The following is a 14,680-nucleotide window of genomic DNA, read 5'->3' as shown; positions in this document are numbered from 1 at the left end:
AAAGCAGGGACAACACCAACTAAATCATCCCAGCCAGGGCTTTCTCAAACCCAGCCTTAAAAACCTCTAAGGATGGAGATTCCACCACCTCCCTAGGTAACCCATTCCAGTGCTTCACCATCTTCTAGTGAAATAGTGTTTCCTAATATCCAATCTAGACCTCTCTCACTGCAACTTGAGACCACTGCCTCTTGTTCTGTCATCTGCCACCACTGAGAACAGCCTAGCTCCATCCTCTTTGTAACCCCTCTTCAGGTAGTTGAAGGCTGCTATCAAATCCCACCTTACTCTTCTCTTCCGCAGACTAAATAAGCCCAGTTCCCTCAGCCTCTCCTCATAAGTCATGTGCCCCAGCCTCCTAATCATTTGTTACCCTCCGTTGGACTCTCTCCAATTTATCCACACCCTTTCTGTAGTGGGGGGCCCAAAACTGGATGCGATACTCCAGATGTGGCCTCACCAGTGCCAAATACAGGGGAATAAATCACTTCCCTCAAACTACTGGCAATGCTCCTGCTAATGCAGCCATTATATATGCCATTAGACTTCTTCGCAACAAGGGCACACTGCTGACTCATATCCAGCTTCTCATCCACTGTAATCCCCAGGTCTTTTTCTGTAGAACTGCCACTTAGCTAGTCGGTCCCCAGCCTGCAGCAGTGCATGGGATTCTTCCATCCTAAGTGCAGTACTCTTCAATTGTCCCTGTTGAACCTCATCAGATTTATTTTGGCCTAATCCTCCAATTTGTCCAGGTCACTCTGGATCCTATCTACCTCTCTCACAGCTTAGTGTCATTTGCGAACTTGCTGAGGGTGCAATCCATCCCATCATCCAGATCATTAATGAAGATGTTGAACAAAACTGGCCCTAGGACAGACCCCTGGGGCACTCCACTCGATTCCAGCTGCCAACTAGACATTGAGTCATTGATCACTACCCATTGAGCCTGACGACGTAGCCAGCTTTCAATCCACCTTATAGTCCATTCATCCAATCCATACTTTTTTAACTTGCTGGCAAGAATACTGTGGGAGACCATATCAAAAGCTTTGCTAAAGTCAAGTTACATCATGTCCATGTTTTCCCCATATGCACAGAGCCAGTTACCTCATCACAGAAGGCAATCAGGTTGGTTAGGCATGACTTGCCCTTGGTGAATCAATGTTGACTGTTCCTTTCACTTTCCTCTCCTCCAAGTGCTTCAAAATGGATTATTTGAGGACCTGCTCCATGATTTTTTCCAGGGACTGAGGTGAGGCTGATCGGTCTGTAGTTCCACAGATTCTCCTTCTTTCATTTTTTAAACATGGGCACTATATATTTGACTTTTTCCAATTGTTCAGGACCTCCCCCCAATTGCCACGAGTTTTCAAAGATAACGGCCAATGACTCTGCAATCATATCAGCCAACTCCCTCAGCACCCTCGGATGCATTAGATCCAGCCCCATGGAATTGTGCATGTCCAGCTTTTCTAAATAGTCCTTAACCTGTTCTTTCACGACTGAGAGCTGCTCACCTCCTCCCCATACTGTACTGCCCAGTGCAGCAGTCTGGGAGCTGACCTTGCCTGTGACGACCAAGGCAAAAAAAGCATTTAGTGCTTCAGCTTTTTCCATTGTGTGTCACTAGGTTGCCTCCTCTATTCAGTAAGGGTCCAGCACCCCCTTTTATGTCCTGTAAAAGAGCACGAAGAGTCACTGGGAACATCCACCACCCTGATGGACACTGCTAGTCAAAAATACCCGGTCCTGTGCATGAGACACATGTACACCTATAGTAGGATCCAGACTGACACATACCTGAAGAAGAACCAGAACTCCCAAGCCCTATTTAAACCCATCTGACACCAACTGATTTTATGACATTCAGCAAGCCACTTCTCCCTCTCCAAGCCACCATTTCCCAGTTTCAGAGAGGATAACTGTATGTGTGTACATGAGAAAGATAAACTAGTTCTTATAAACACTTTTAAAAGTGTGTCTAAAGTAGATATAGTAATGAAGAGCTCATTAATTTTGGTGGCACTTATCACCAGCTTAATATGATGTAGAGATGCAGCCTTGCATCATCTTATGGTGACAAGACTAAAGACAAGTGTAACAGAGATATTCCTATCCTCCAAGGAGGCCAACAGAGTGCATGTATGCATGCACCCTGAGGTGAGCAAAAGCACATCCTTAGTGCATTCCACCGCAATGTCTCCAGGAGCTGGGAAATCTGCACTGATATTAAAATTTTAATAATTCAGAGGGACAAGGGGGTCCTTCTGAGGAAGACTTTTATCCTTCATTCAATTTGCCTAAGTCATTTAAAAGACATACTACGTGTTTTGAGCGGGACCTGGCAAGAATGGAAGGGAGGTCTTTTCTCCTTCTCCTATAGGAGAAGGTAGATTTGAGGAGGTGGCAAAAGAAAGATATCCTAGCTGGGAGTCCCCCTGTCACGGTTCTCCTGGTACTTTACCCAGTAATGGGAAAGGCTAGGAGCTCTGGTAATTCTCCAGCCAAACACCAGCTCCTCCTTCCTAATGATCCCTTCTCAAATTCCCTTGCCTGCTGAGTTTGCACTGAGCCTACCAGAGGAGGAGCAGGAGCCAAATTCCTCCAAACCAGAAGAGAAACTCTTGATTTTAGAAGATGAAAAGCTGTACTCTCTTCATGATCCTCCTTTATTTAAATCTCTAGTTTTGGAAGCGTGAAGTACTGAATATTTCATCATGGGCTGCGGTGGGGAGATAGGGGGGCAACAGTTTTGAACAGGAAACAATTGGTCCCTCACTGCTATCTCTGGAATGAAAGAGGGGATATATCTATGACAGAAGAGTGGAATGACACAAGAAGAAGGGCAGAGGGGGAACTCACCTGCAGGGTTTTCTTAGCTTGCTCCAAGTTTTCAGCATAGTGGCCATAGAGCTCCAGCTTCTGACAGAAACCCTCCAATCCTAGCCCCAAGTGCCCTCTCTCCAAGTGAAGCAGCAGAATCCTGTGTGCAAGGACAGCAGCTCACTGAGAGGGCTACATGATAACCAAAATTGCCTTGGCTCCCTCTACTTCAAATCCTGTTCTATCCATTATTTTGGGGTCTGTCACCCCTCTCACCCAGAAATTAAATCCAGGATACATCAAGGGATCCAGTGGGAACTAAATAGAATATTCTCTAAAACATTGGAAAGCTCACTTTCTAGGGTTAAAAAAAAACTCTACCCAGCAAGTGATCAGCATGTGGGTAGGCATATGAATAGTTTAGTTTAATAATATAGTACCTTATATGCACAATAGCTTATGGCTAATATTAAAAAAAAATTAGAAACAACTCCTCCAAAAAACAAAAATTTTAAACACACAAATTAAAATACAAAATTAGCCCTTCTCTAAAATTAGTTACACCTGTAAAATCACCACCCGTAAAATAAGAAAATAAGAAAAAAAAAGTATGAGGAGTACATTATTTCACTGAGATCAAAAGTAGCCTCTCTTTCACTTACTTTTTTTCTTATTTTTATGGCAGATCAGCTAAATAGGGGAACAGCCCAAACAACAAACATTTTCAGGACATAGCAAATATTCTAATTTCTGAGCTGATATGGTAAAAAGCATCTGGGTCAGGAATGGAGACAAAACTATATATTTCTCAGGTGGCAATACAGGTTACAAGACAAACAGCATGATTAGTTTTCAATCTGGCTAGACTGAGATGGACAAAGAATTATGTCTCTCAATACCAGCATATCTCCCTTCCAAATAGGCCATCTGTGTAGTATGGAAATGGAGGCCTATGAAGGCCCTCCTCTTTAACAGACTGTTGCTTAAAATCCACGACCGAGTCCCAAATGAAGTGATCAGACAATAAAGTGGAGTGCAGGACGTCATTGGGAGCAGGCATAGTAAAATGCAATGGGCCGGGCATATAGAGAGGCTCACTGACAATCAACAGACTGCAGCCTGTCCCCAAGTGGTACCCGCAGGAACTGAAACAACCACTCGGCTGACCTCCAAAGAGATGGGAAGATTTTATTGTGAAAAGACATGGCCGCACATGGAGAAGGAAGGCCAGGATATGAGAAGAATGGAAGATGTGTTGTGATTGGCACAATCTATATGAGGGCTGAAGGACTGATTGATCAAGGTGATCAAGGCGTTTAAAATAACCAAATATTTCTCATAGCTATGGACATTCTGGCTATCTGGACAGATCTGCACAGGTCAGCAGCTCCCTGGGCACATCTCCAAGCCCCACCAAGGTTAGTTATCTCCCACCCACCCTCTCTCTCACCCATGTGTGGTACTCCCTCAAGCCGGTCACTTACTGGCTGGTGCAATATATGGATTCCAGGAGCCCGAAGATGCCTTCCCGCACAGCTGGCTGCAGTGTCCCTTTGGCCTTCAGAATTGTCACAAAATACTAACCAGGAAAGAAGTACACAGAAGGGTTATACCCCATGGTCTACACAGGGAAGCAGCTACACTCAGCCTGCAGCAACACCAAGAAACTGCAGACACTCCTCCCCCCACCCTCAACAGCGGTGAAAGCAACCATAAGACAGCTCCTACTCTACTGGCATCAAGGCGGCAAGGCTATTCCTCAATGACTGTCTTTCCCCATCACTGTACACAAGTGATGAGTGCCCAAGGCAGCCCCACCACTACCCCCAGGAAAAGGTCAGCAACACTTAGGGCTTTATAGTCTCTTATTTTGTTTCACAGCAACAAATGAGAATATCATCATCTTCCTTATAAACGTAGTTTATTCCTCACTGGACCATCAAACTTTCTGGGCCAACCCCCTCATACCAGTAACCATACCACTGCACTGGAGGACCCTGGCCAGCACAAATTTATTTGAAGTCACAGGTCTCAGAGCCATGAACAGAGGTAGACTGCAAACAGCTGGAGGGTTTTTTCGTTTAAGTATGTTAGGATTGTTTTTGTTCCTAAGTGGTAGAATTTTCAATAATAATGCAGAAAAGGAAGTGTTCAATAAGTTCTCCTGTTTTTTTATTTGGAAAAAAGCCAGATGATAGAGTCTCATCATCATCTTTCTAATTCAACAGTATGTCAAGAGGATGTTAAACAGCTACTAAAGTAAGATATTTTTAAAATCAGCAGGTCCAGATAATTTGCATCAAAGAGTCCCAAAAGAACTGGTGTAAGAGCCATGTGGACCATTAATGTCTATTTTCTATAAAAGTCTTAGAATACTAGGAAAGTTACAGAGGGCTGGCAGAAAGCTAATGTACCAATTTAAAAAAGGGTAAAAGGGATGACCTAGGCAATTATAGGCGTGTCAGCCCAACATAGATTCCAGGAAAAGAAAAGCAATGGGTGATACAGGATTCGATTGATAAAGAATTAAAGGAATATAATTAATACTGGATTTAGGGACACTGGTTTAAGTTTGGCTGATAAAGGTAAGGCAATCATAAAATCATAGACACATAGGTCTAGAAGGGATCTCGATGGGTCATTTACTCCAGTACTCTGCACTGAAGCCAGATTATCTAGACTGTTCAAATGATGTTTGTTTAATCAGTTCTTAAAAACCTTTAATGACTACTCTAGCTAATTTGTTCCACTACTTAACTACCCTTACAGTTAGTAAGAAAAACTTCCCATCTAACCTAGTCTCCTTTATTGCAATTTACGCCCATTATTTTTGTCCTGTCCTCAATGGATAAGGAGAACAATTTTATTAAGCTCCATTTTATAACAGCCTTTCATGTACTTAAAGACTGTTATATGTTCCCCTTTGGTCTTCTCTTCTCCATACTACACAAACCCTTTTTTTTTTTTTTTTTCCCCAATCTTTCCTCAGTCATATTTTCTAGACCTTTGTTGCTCTCTTCTGGACTTTCTCCAATCTGTACACATCTTTCCTGAAGTATGCTGCCCAGAACTGGACACAGTATTCCTAGTTAAGATCTTATCAGTGCTGAGTTGAGTGGGACAATTACTTCTCATGTCTTGCTCGCAACATTCCTGCTACTATATCTCAGGATGACATTTACTTTTTTTTGGCAACAGTATTACATTGTTGACTCATATTTAATTTGTGATTCACTATGACCCCAGATCCTTTTTGTACTACTCCTTCCTATGTAGTGATTTCCCATTTTGTATTTGTGCAATTGATTATTTCTTCCTAAATGTAGTACGGTGCACATAAGAATGGCCATATTGGGTAAGACCAAAGGTCCATCCAGCCCAATATCCTGTCTACCAAAAGTGACCAATGCCAGGTGCCCCAGAGTGAGTGAATCTAACAGGTAATGATCAAATGATCTCGCTTCTGCCACCCATCTCCACCCTCTGACAGAGGCTAGGGACACCATTCCTTACCCATCCTGGCTAATAGCCATTAATGGACTTGAATTCATGGAGGTTATCTAGCTCTCTTTTAAACCCTGTTATAGTCCTAGCCTTCCAACCTCCTCAGGCAAGGATTTCCACAGTTTGACTGCGCACTGTGTGAAGAAGAGAAGAGAGACTGCTGAAGTTAAATAAATATGCAAATTAGATACAATTAACTTAGGTTTGAACAGAGACTGGGAAAGGTTGTCAAGTATCAGAGGGGTAGCCGTGTTAGTCTGGATCTGTAAAAGCAGCAAAGAATCCTGTGGCACCTTATAGACTAACAGACGTTTTGGAGCATGAGCTTTCGTGGGTCAATACCCACTTCTTCAGATGCATGTGGTGGAAATATCCAGGGGCAGGTATATATATGCTAGCAAGCAAGCAAGCTAGAGATAACGGTTGGGTCATTACACTAATTGAATCTATTTCCCCATGTTAAAATATCCTCACACCTTCTATGGGTCATTTCGATCATCACTTCAAAGGTTTTTTCTCTCTCCTGCTGATGATAGTTCATCTCAATTGATCGGCCTCTTACAGCTGGTATGGCTACTCCCACCTTTTCACGTTCTCTGTATGTATAAATATGATCTGTGTGTTTCATTCTATGCATCCAATGAAGTGGGTTTAAGCCCATGAAAGCTTATACTCAAATAAATTTGTTAGTCTCTAAGGTGCCACAAGTACTCCTTTTTGTGTGAAGAAGAACTGCCTTTTATTTGTTTTAAACCTGCTGCCCATTAATTTCATTTGGTAGCCCTTAGTTCTTATAGGAACAAATAAATAACTTTTCCTTATTTACTTTCTCCACACTACTCATGATTTTATATACCTCTATCATATCCCCCCCCTTAGTCTCCTCTTTTCCAAGCTGAAAAGTCCTAGCCTCTTTAATCTCTCCTCATATGGGACCCTCTCGAAACCCGTAATCATTTTAGTTGCCCTTCTCTGAACCTTTTCTAATGCCAGTATATCTTTTTTGAGATGAGGAGACCACATCTGTATGCAGTATTCAAGATGTGGGCGTACCATGGATTTGTATAATGGCAATAAGCTATTCTCCGTCTTATTCTCCATCCCTTTTTGAATGATTCCTAACATCCCGTTTGCTTTTTCAACTGGCGCTGCACACTGCGTGGACGTCTTCAGAGAAAAGACAGTTACTCACCTTTGTAACTGTTGTTCTTCGAGATTTGTTGCTCATATCCATTCCAATTAGGTGTGCGCGCGCCACGTGCACGTTCGTAGGAGATTTTTTACCCTAGCAACACTCGGTGGGCGGGCAGGGCACCCCTGGAGTGGTGCCGCTATGGCGACTGATATATACCCCTGCTGGCCCATCCACTCCTCAGTTCCTTCTTGCCGGCTACTCCGACAGAGCGGAAGGAGGGCGGGTGTGGAATGGATATAAGCAACACATCTCAAAGAACAACAGTTACAAAGGTGAGTAACCGTCTTTTCTTCGAGTGCTTGCTCATATCCATTCCAGTTAGGTGATTCCCAAGCCTTACCTAGGCGGTGGGGTCGGAGCGAGGCGGCATCGTCTCTGGACTGCTGGACCAATGCATAGTTCGATGCAAAGGTGTGGATGGAAGACCAGGTGGCCACGTGGCAGATTTCCTGTATGGGAACTTGGGCCAAGAACGCAGCAGATGAGGCTTGAGCCCGAGTAGAGCGGGCGGTGAGATGGCCAGTCGGAGCGTGAGCCAACTCATAGCATGCCCGAATACAGGATGTCACCCACGATGCAATACGTTGGGAAGAGATTGCCATGCCCTTCATATGTTCTGCCACCGCTACAAATAGCTGAGATCAAAGCCGGAAGGGTTTGGTCCTCTCGATGTAAAAGGCGAGAGCCTTGCGGACATCCAGAGTATGCAGCTGCTGTTCCCGTCACGATGAGTGCAGCTTTGGAAAAAAGACCAGCAGGAAGACGTCCAGATTAACATGAAAGGCAGAGACGACCATAGGGAAGAACACCGGGTGCGGTCGCAGCTGTACCTTGTCCTTATGGAACACAGTATATGGAGGATCCACAGTCAATGCTCGAGTTCTGAGACTTGTCTAGCCGAGGTGACAGCGACTAGGAATGCTATCTTCCAGGACAGGTACAGCAGCGAACATGTGGCTAAAGGCTCAAAGGGGGGCCCCCATGAGCCTGGTTAAGACGAGGCTCAGGTCCCAGGTAGAGGTTGGGCGTTTGACCTGGGGGTAGAGTCGCTCCAAGCCCTTGAGGAATCTGGAGACTATAGGGTGGGGAAAAAATGGAACTGACAACTTCCGCAGGATGGAAGGTGGAAATAGCTGCAAGATGCACTCTTAGAGAAGAGATCGCCAGACCTTGCTCTCTGAGAGACCATGAATAGCCCAAGATAGTGGGGAGTAATACAGATCGTGGAGACAGGTCATGCTGGGTGCACCAGTGACAGAAGCGCTTCCATTCAGCGAGGTATGTTGATCGCGTGGAGGGCTTTCTGCTTCACAGCAGCACCTGTTGCACTGCGGCAGAACAACGCAACTCCGATTGGCTCAACCAGACAGCAGCCATGCTGTCAGATGAAGGGACTGCAGGTCCGGGTGGTGCAGCCTGCCAAAGTCCTATGTGATCAGGTCCGGGCAGAGTGATAGGGGAATCAGGTCTGACAGACAGGTCGAGCAGCATGGTGAACCAATGCTGCCTCGGCCAAGCCGGAGCGATCACGATAAGGCGGGCTTTGTCCCTGCGGAGCTTGAGTAGAACTCGGTGGACGAGAGGAAACGGTGGGAAAGCATAACAGAGGTGGCCCGTCCACGGAACGAGGAATGCGTCCAACAGGGAGCCCGGGGAGCGACCTTGTAGGGAGCAGAACACCTGGCATTTCTTGTTCACTCTGGAGGCAAACAGGTCTATGTGGGGAATGCCCCACCTCTGGAAAACCGAATGGAGAATGTCCGGACGGATGAACCACTCGTGCGACAGGACGGACCTGCTCAGATGATCTGCGAGCGTGTTCCGGACTCCTGGGAGGAAGGAGGCTACTAGGTCTATGGAGTGGGCTATGCAGAAGTCCCACAGTTGGATCGCTTCCTGACACAAGGGGGAGGATCGTGTCCCTCCCTGTTTGTTTATGTAATACATGGCTGTTCTGTTGTCCGTGAATACAGCAACACAATGGCCCTGCAGATGGCACTGGAACGCTTGGCATGACAGCTGGACTGCTCTCAGCTCTGACATTAATGTGTAGCGTCAACTCCTGGGACGACCAAAGGCCTTGGGTGCGCAGGTGCCCTAGGTGAACACCCCAGCCCAGGGAGGACGCGTCCGTTGTTAGGGATGTGGAGGGCTGGGGAGGATGGAACGGCAGACCTGCACACATCCGGGATGACGTTCATCACCAGTCGAGGGAGCCTAGAACGCTCGGCGGAACTGTCAGAATGATGTCTATGGCATCTCTGCCCGGCCGATAGACGGAGGCGAGCCAGATTTGTAGAGGACGCATTCGCAGTCTGGCGTGCTTTGTGACGAATGTGCATGCAGCCATGTGACTGAGGAGACCAAGGCAAGTGCGAGCCAAGGTTGTTGGAAAGCTCTGAAGACTTTGGACGAGGGAGACTATGGCCTGAAACCGGTGTGGGGGTAAACTGGCTGTTGCAAGGTTGGAGTCCAGCATTGCCCCAATAAACTCTATCCTCTGCGTAGGCACCAGAGTGGACTTGTCTCAACTGATGATCAGGCCTAGACGCATAAACAGGTCCTTGATGATGGTCACGTGGCTGATGACTTGTGCCTCAGAGGCCTCTCGGATAAGCCAGTTGTCGAGGTAAGGGAAGATGTGTATTCGACGACGGTGTAGGGAAGCAGCGACGACCGCCATACACTTCGTGAAGACACGAGGGGCCAAGGAGAGGCCAAAGGGGAGGACAGTAAACTGGTAGTGTCGATGGTTTACCACAAAGCGCAGATACCGCCTGTGCAGGGGATAAATTGCAATGTGGAAAATGGCCTTCATGTCGACAGCGGCGTACCAATCTCCGGGATCCAGGGAAGGAATGATGGTTCCCAGGGATACCATGCGGAACTTGAACTTTTTGATGAATTTGTTCAGTCCTCACAGGTCTAGGATAGGCCAGAGGCCCCCCTTTTGCCTTGGGAATTAGGAAATATCGGGAATAAAACTCCTTGCCCCTTAATTCCTCTGGTACCTCCTCTATAGCTCCGATTGAGAGGAGCCTGTGGACCTCCTGGATGAGGAGTTGCTCGTGAGAGGGGTCCCTGAAGAGGGACGAGGAGGGGGGTGGGAGGGAGGGGGTGAAAAACTGAAGATGGTATCCAAGCTCCACCGTACATAGGACCCAATGATCTGAAAGTCAATTGGGACCACGCAGGGAGGAACGGGGAAAGGCGGTTGTAGAACTGAAAGGGATCCGAGGAGGCAATTGGTACACTGCTCTCAGGCGCACCCTCAAAAGTTTGATTTGGGTCCTGGTGTTGGTTTGGTGGGACCAGAATTGTTACTCCCTTGAGGTCCAGACTGACGTCTGCGGTTGGTGCGACCTCGTCTTCTGGCAAAGTCTTGTCTTGGCCTAGGCAGGGGGTAAGGGCGCAGAGGCTGGGAGCAGAATGACCGTCTTTGAGTCTGAGGCGTATGCATTCCCAACGAACGCATAATTACGTGGTTGTCCTTTAGACTCTGCAGTCTGGGGTCCGTCTTTTGCGAGAACAAGCCTTGTCCATCAAACGGCAAGTCTTGCATGGTATGTTGCAGCTCAGGTGGCAGGCCTGACACTTGCAACCATGATATACGTCGCATGGCTATGCCAGAGGCAACCATTCTAGCTGCCGAATCGGCGGCATCTAGCGAGGCTTGTAAGGAGGTCCTCGCGACACTCTTCCCCTCCTCCAGGAGGGCTGTAAATTCCTGGCGGGAATCCTGAGGAACCAACTCTGTAAACTTCCTGACTGCCTCCTAGGTATTGTAATTGTATCTGCTCAAGAGGGCTTGTTAGTTTGCCACGCGGAGTTGGAGACCTCCCGCGGAATAGATTTTCCGTCCCAACAAATCCATGCGCCTGGCCTCCCTACATTTAGGTGCGGGGGCTTGTTGGCCATGGCGCTCCCGTTCGTTGACGGACTGTACCACCAATGAACAGGGAGCGGGGTGCACAGAAGTACTCATACCCTTTGGAAGGCACCATGTATTTCCGTTCGACCCCCCTGGCTGTGGGTGGGATGGAAGCCAGGGATTGCCAGATAGTGTCTGCTCTAGCCTGGATCGAACGGATGAAGGGGAGAGCCACTCTGGTTGGTGTCTCTGCGGACAAGATGCTAATCGCAGGGTCCTCAACCTCTGAAACCTCCTCTACTGGAAGGCTGATATTCTGGGCGACATGCCGCAGAAGGTCCTGGTGTGACCGAAGCTCAATCAGAGGTGGCTCCGACGATGATGTCCCCACTACTGCCTCATCTGGGGAAGAGGAGGATGACAGCCCCGGGACGAGTGGGTCCTGCACTGACGCCTGGTCCAGGGGGACCTCTGTCTCCGGAAGATCATGCGGGTCCAGTGTGTGCGCACTGGTTTCCTCTGTACCAGCTGGGGGAGGTCTGCTGACAGTTGCCTCGGGCACACAGTGCTCTGAGTGACCGGAGCGTGATGGGCCAGTCGGTTCGCCTTGGGCTTGATGATGAGCCCAAGGCGTCCAAAAGGACCACTGATGAGGTACATGGTCCGGGCCATGGGCATGCGTATCCGAATCCCCGTAGGAGGCACTGTCCGCATGGGAGGAGACAGATGGATGACGAGAAGGCCACGGAGGAACTGAAGTCAATTGGACCAGGTCTCTGCGTCCATTGGACTCTTGTCTGCGCGGTACCGGCGAACGGTACCAGGAGTCGTAGCGGTGCTGGGACCGGGACCTGCAACCAGCGTGGTGCCGGGAGGTCAACCGGTGCCTTACGTCTCCATGCCGAGATCGGCTGCGAGAGGTACAGCGGTGCTGGGATCTGGACCGGTGCTGAGAGTACCGTGAAGGAGACCGGGATCTCTAGCGGTGCTGCGAGTACGACCGGTACCGGGATGGAGAGCGGTACCGGGACTGCGAGCGGCGCCGGGATCGGGAGCGATGGCGGGACCGAGAGTGTCCGCGGGACCTCGATCGGGACCAGCAGTGTTCGATAGTGCCCGGCGAAGATGGCCTCATCATGGCAGGCTTGCCCAATGACTGAACAACCCACACCAGCAGTGCCGGGGGTTGGGGCAGCTCAGGCTCCGTCAAAGCAATTAGTTCCTGAGCCGTGGAGAAGGTCTCCAGTGTGGCACGACGAGCTTGACCACAGCGTGCGCCGGGGAGCTGGCAGGTACCGGACTCGATGGTTCTTGTGAGACTGGAATCAACGGTGCAGAGGCAAGTGGTGCCACAGCAGTCAACAGTGCCAGGCGGTCCACCTTGGATGTACACTCCGACTGCGGCGTAGATACAGGTGCCGCAGGAGCCTTGTTCCTCTTGCTCCTCGGGGAGAGGGAGAGGTGCTGGCCAGAAAGTTGAGCCGGTGAAGGCTGGTGCCGAGGGGTCTTTACTGGAACCGTGCGCTCCGGTGCGGAGGGGGCAATTGTCCCCGGTGCCAGAGTCGGTGCTGAGGATGGAGGAGTTAGAGCTGCCTCCAACAAAAGTTGCTTCAGGCGAATGTCCCACTCTCTCTTTGTTCGGGGCTTGAAAGCCTTACAGATTCGGCACTTGTCCGCAAGGTAGGATTCGCCCAGGCACTTTAAACAGGAGTCATGCGGGTCTCCTGTGAGCATTGGCCGATGACAGGCTGCGCAGGGTTTGAAGCCTGGTGAACCGGGCATGGGCCCCGGTACCAGGGGAGGAGAAGGGACTAGACCCCGATCCTCTTTAACTATATACACAACTATTATAAGAACTACTAATATAAATGTTAACTAGAACTATAGAAAAGGAACTATGTTCACAATAACTATATAACGAGCGAATAGCTAGGGAGGTGGAGACCAGCTAAGCTGCGCTCCACTGTTCCAACGACCGACACGGGCGATAAGAAGGAACTCAGGAGTGGATGGGCCGGCAGGGGTATATATCAGGCGCCACAGCGGGGCCACTCCAGGGGGCGCCCTGCTGGCCCACCGAGTGTTGCTAGGGTAAAAAATCTCCGACGAATGTGCACGCGGCGCACACACACCTAACTGGAATGGATATGAGCAACCACTCGAAGAAGAAGAACTATCCACAATGACTCCAAGATCTCTTTCCTGATTAGTTGTAGCTAAATTAGCGCCCATCATATTGCATGGATAGTTGGGGTTATTTTTTCCAATGTGCATTACTTTACATTTATCCACATTAAATTTCATTTGCCATTTTGTTGCCCAATCACTTAGTTTTGTGAGATCTTTTTGAAGTTCTTCACAGTCTGCTTTGGTCTTAACTATCTTGAGCAGTTTAGTATCATCTGAAAACTTTGCCACCTCACAGTTTACCCCTTTCTCCAGATCATTTATGAATAAATTGAATAGAATTGGTTCTAGGACTGACCCTTGGGGAACATCACTAGTTACCTCTCTCCATTCTGAAAATTTTCCATTTATTCCTACCCTTTGCTCCCTGTCTTTTAACCAGTTCTCAATCCATGAAAGGATCTTCCCTCTTATCCCATGACAGCTTAATTTACATAAGAGCCTTTGCTGAGGGACCTTGTCAAAGGCTTTCTGGAAATCTAAGTACATTATGTCCACTAGATCCCCCTTGTCCATATGGTTTGTTGACTCCTTCAAAGAACTCTAATAGATTAGAAAGACATGATTTCCCTTTAAAGAAACCATGTTGACTTTTGCCCAACAATTTATGTTCTTCTATGTGTCTGACAGTTTTATTCTTTACTATTGTTTCAACTAATTTGCCCAGTACTGACATTAGACTTACTGGTCTGTAATTGCCGAGATCACCTTAGAGCCCTTTTTAAATATTGGCATTACATTAGCTAACTTCCAGTCATTGGGTACAGAAGCTGATTTAAAGGACAGGTTACAAACTCTAGTTAACAGTTCTGCGATTTCACATTTGAGCTCTTTCAGAACTCTTGGGTGAATGCCATCTGGTCCCGGTGACTTGTTACTGTTAAGTTTACCAATTAATTCCAAAACCTCCTCTAGTGACACTTTAGTCTGTGACAATTCCTCAGATTTGTCACCTACAAAGGATGGCTCAGGTATGGGAATCTCCCTAACATCCTCAGCCGTGAAGACTGAAGCAAAGAATTCATTTAGTTTCTCCGCAATGACTTTATCGTCTTTAAGTGCTCCTTTTGTATCTCAATCGTCCAGGGGCCCTGTCA

At 47.8% G+C, this 14,680-nt stretch overlaps 1 protein-coding gene across 5 annotated transcripts in view; it reads right to left on the bottom strand.

Annotated features, from left to right (window-relative positions):
- The window catches only part of ARHGEF39 (Rho guanine nucleotide exchange factor 39), an 88,215-nt gene that overhangs the window by 36,583 nt on the left and 36,952 nt on the right, over positions 1 to 14,680 (bottom strand). For 4 of the 5 annotated variants that reach the window (XR_004000969.1, XM_030567087.1, XM_030567088.1 and 1 more), the window contains exons 3-4: positions 4,311 to 4,405; positions 2,866 to 2,986 (exon numbers count right to left, since the gene is read on the bottom strand). The exons of the other annotated variant lie outside the window; for it this stretch is intronic. Coding sequence is in view for 3 of the 4 variants with exons in the window: in XM_030567087.1 (XP_030422947.1) it covers positions 2,866 to 2,986; positions 4,311 to 4,405 (216 nt within the window). In the remaining variant the exon portion in view is untranslated. The remainder of the gene's footprint in view (positions 1 to 2,865; positions 2,987 to 4,310; positions 4,406 to 14,680) is intronic. 5 annotated transcript variants of the gene reach the window in all.

Source organism: Gopherus evgoodei, chromosome 6 (assembly GCF_007399415.2).
Source record: "Gopherus evgoodei ecotype Sinaloan lineage chromosome 6, rGopEvg1_v1.p, whole genome shotgun sequence".
In the NCBI taxonomy this organism is placed as follows: Eukaryota; Metazoa; Chordata; order Testudines; family Testudinidae; genus Gopherus; species Gopherus evgoodei.
This window is presented reverse-complemented; position numbering and strand designations above follow the sequence as displayed.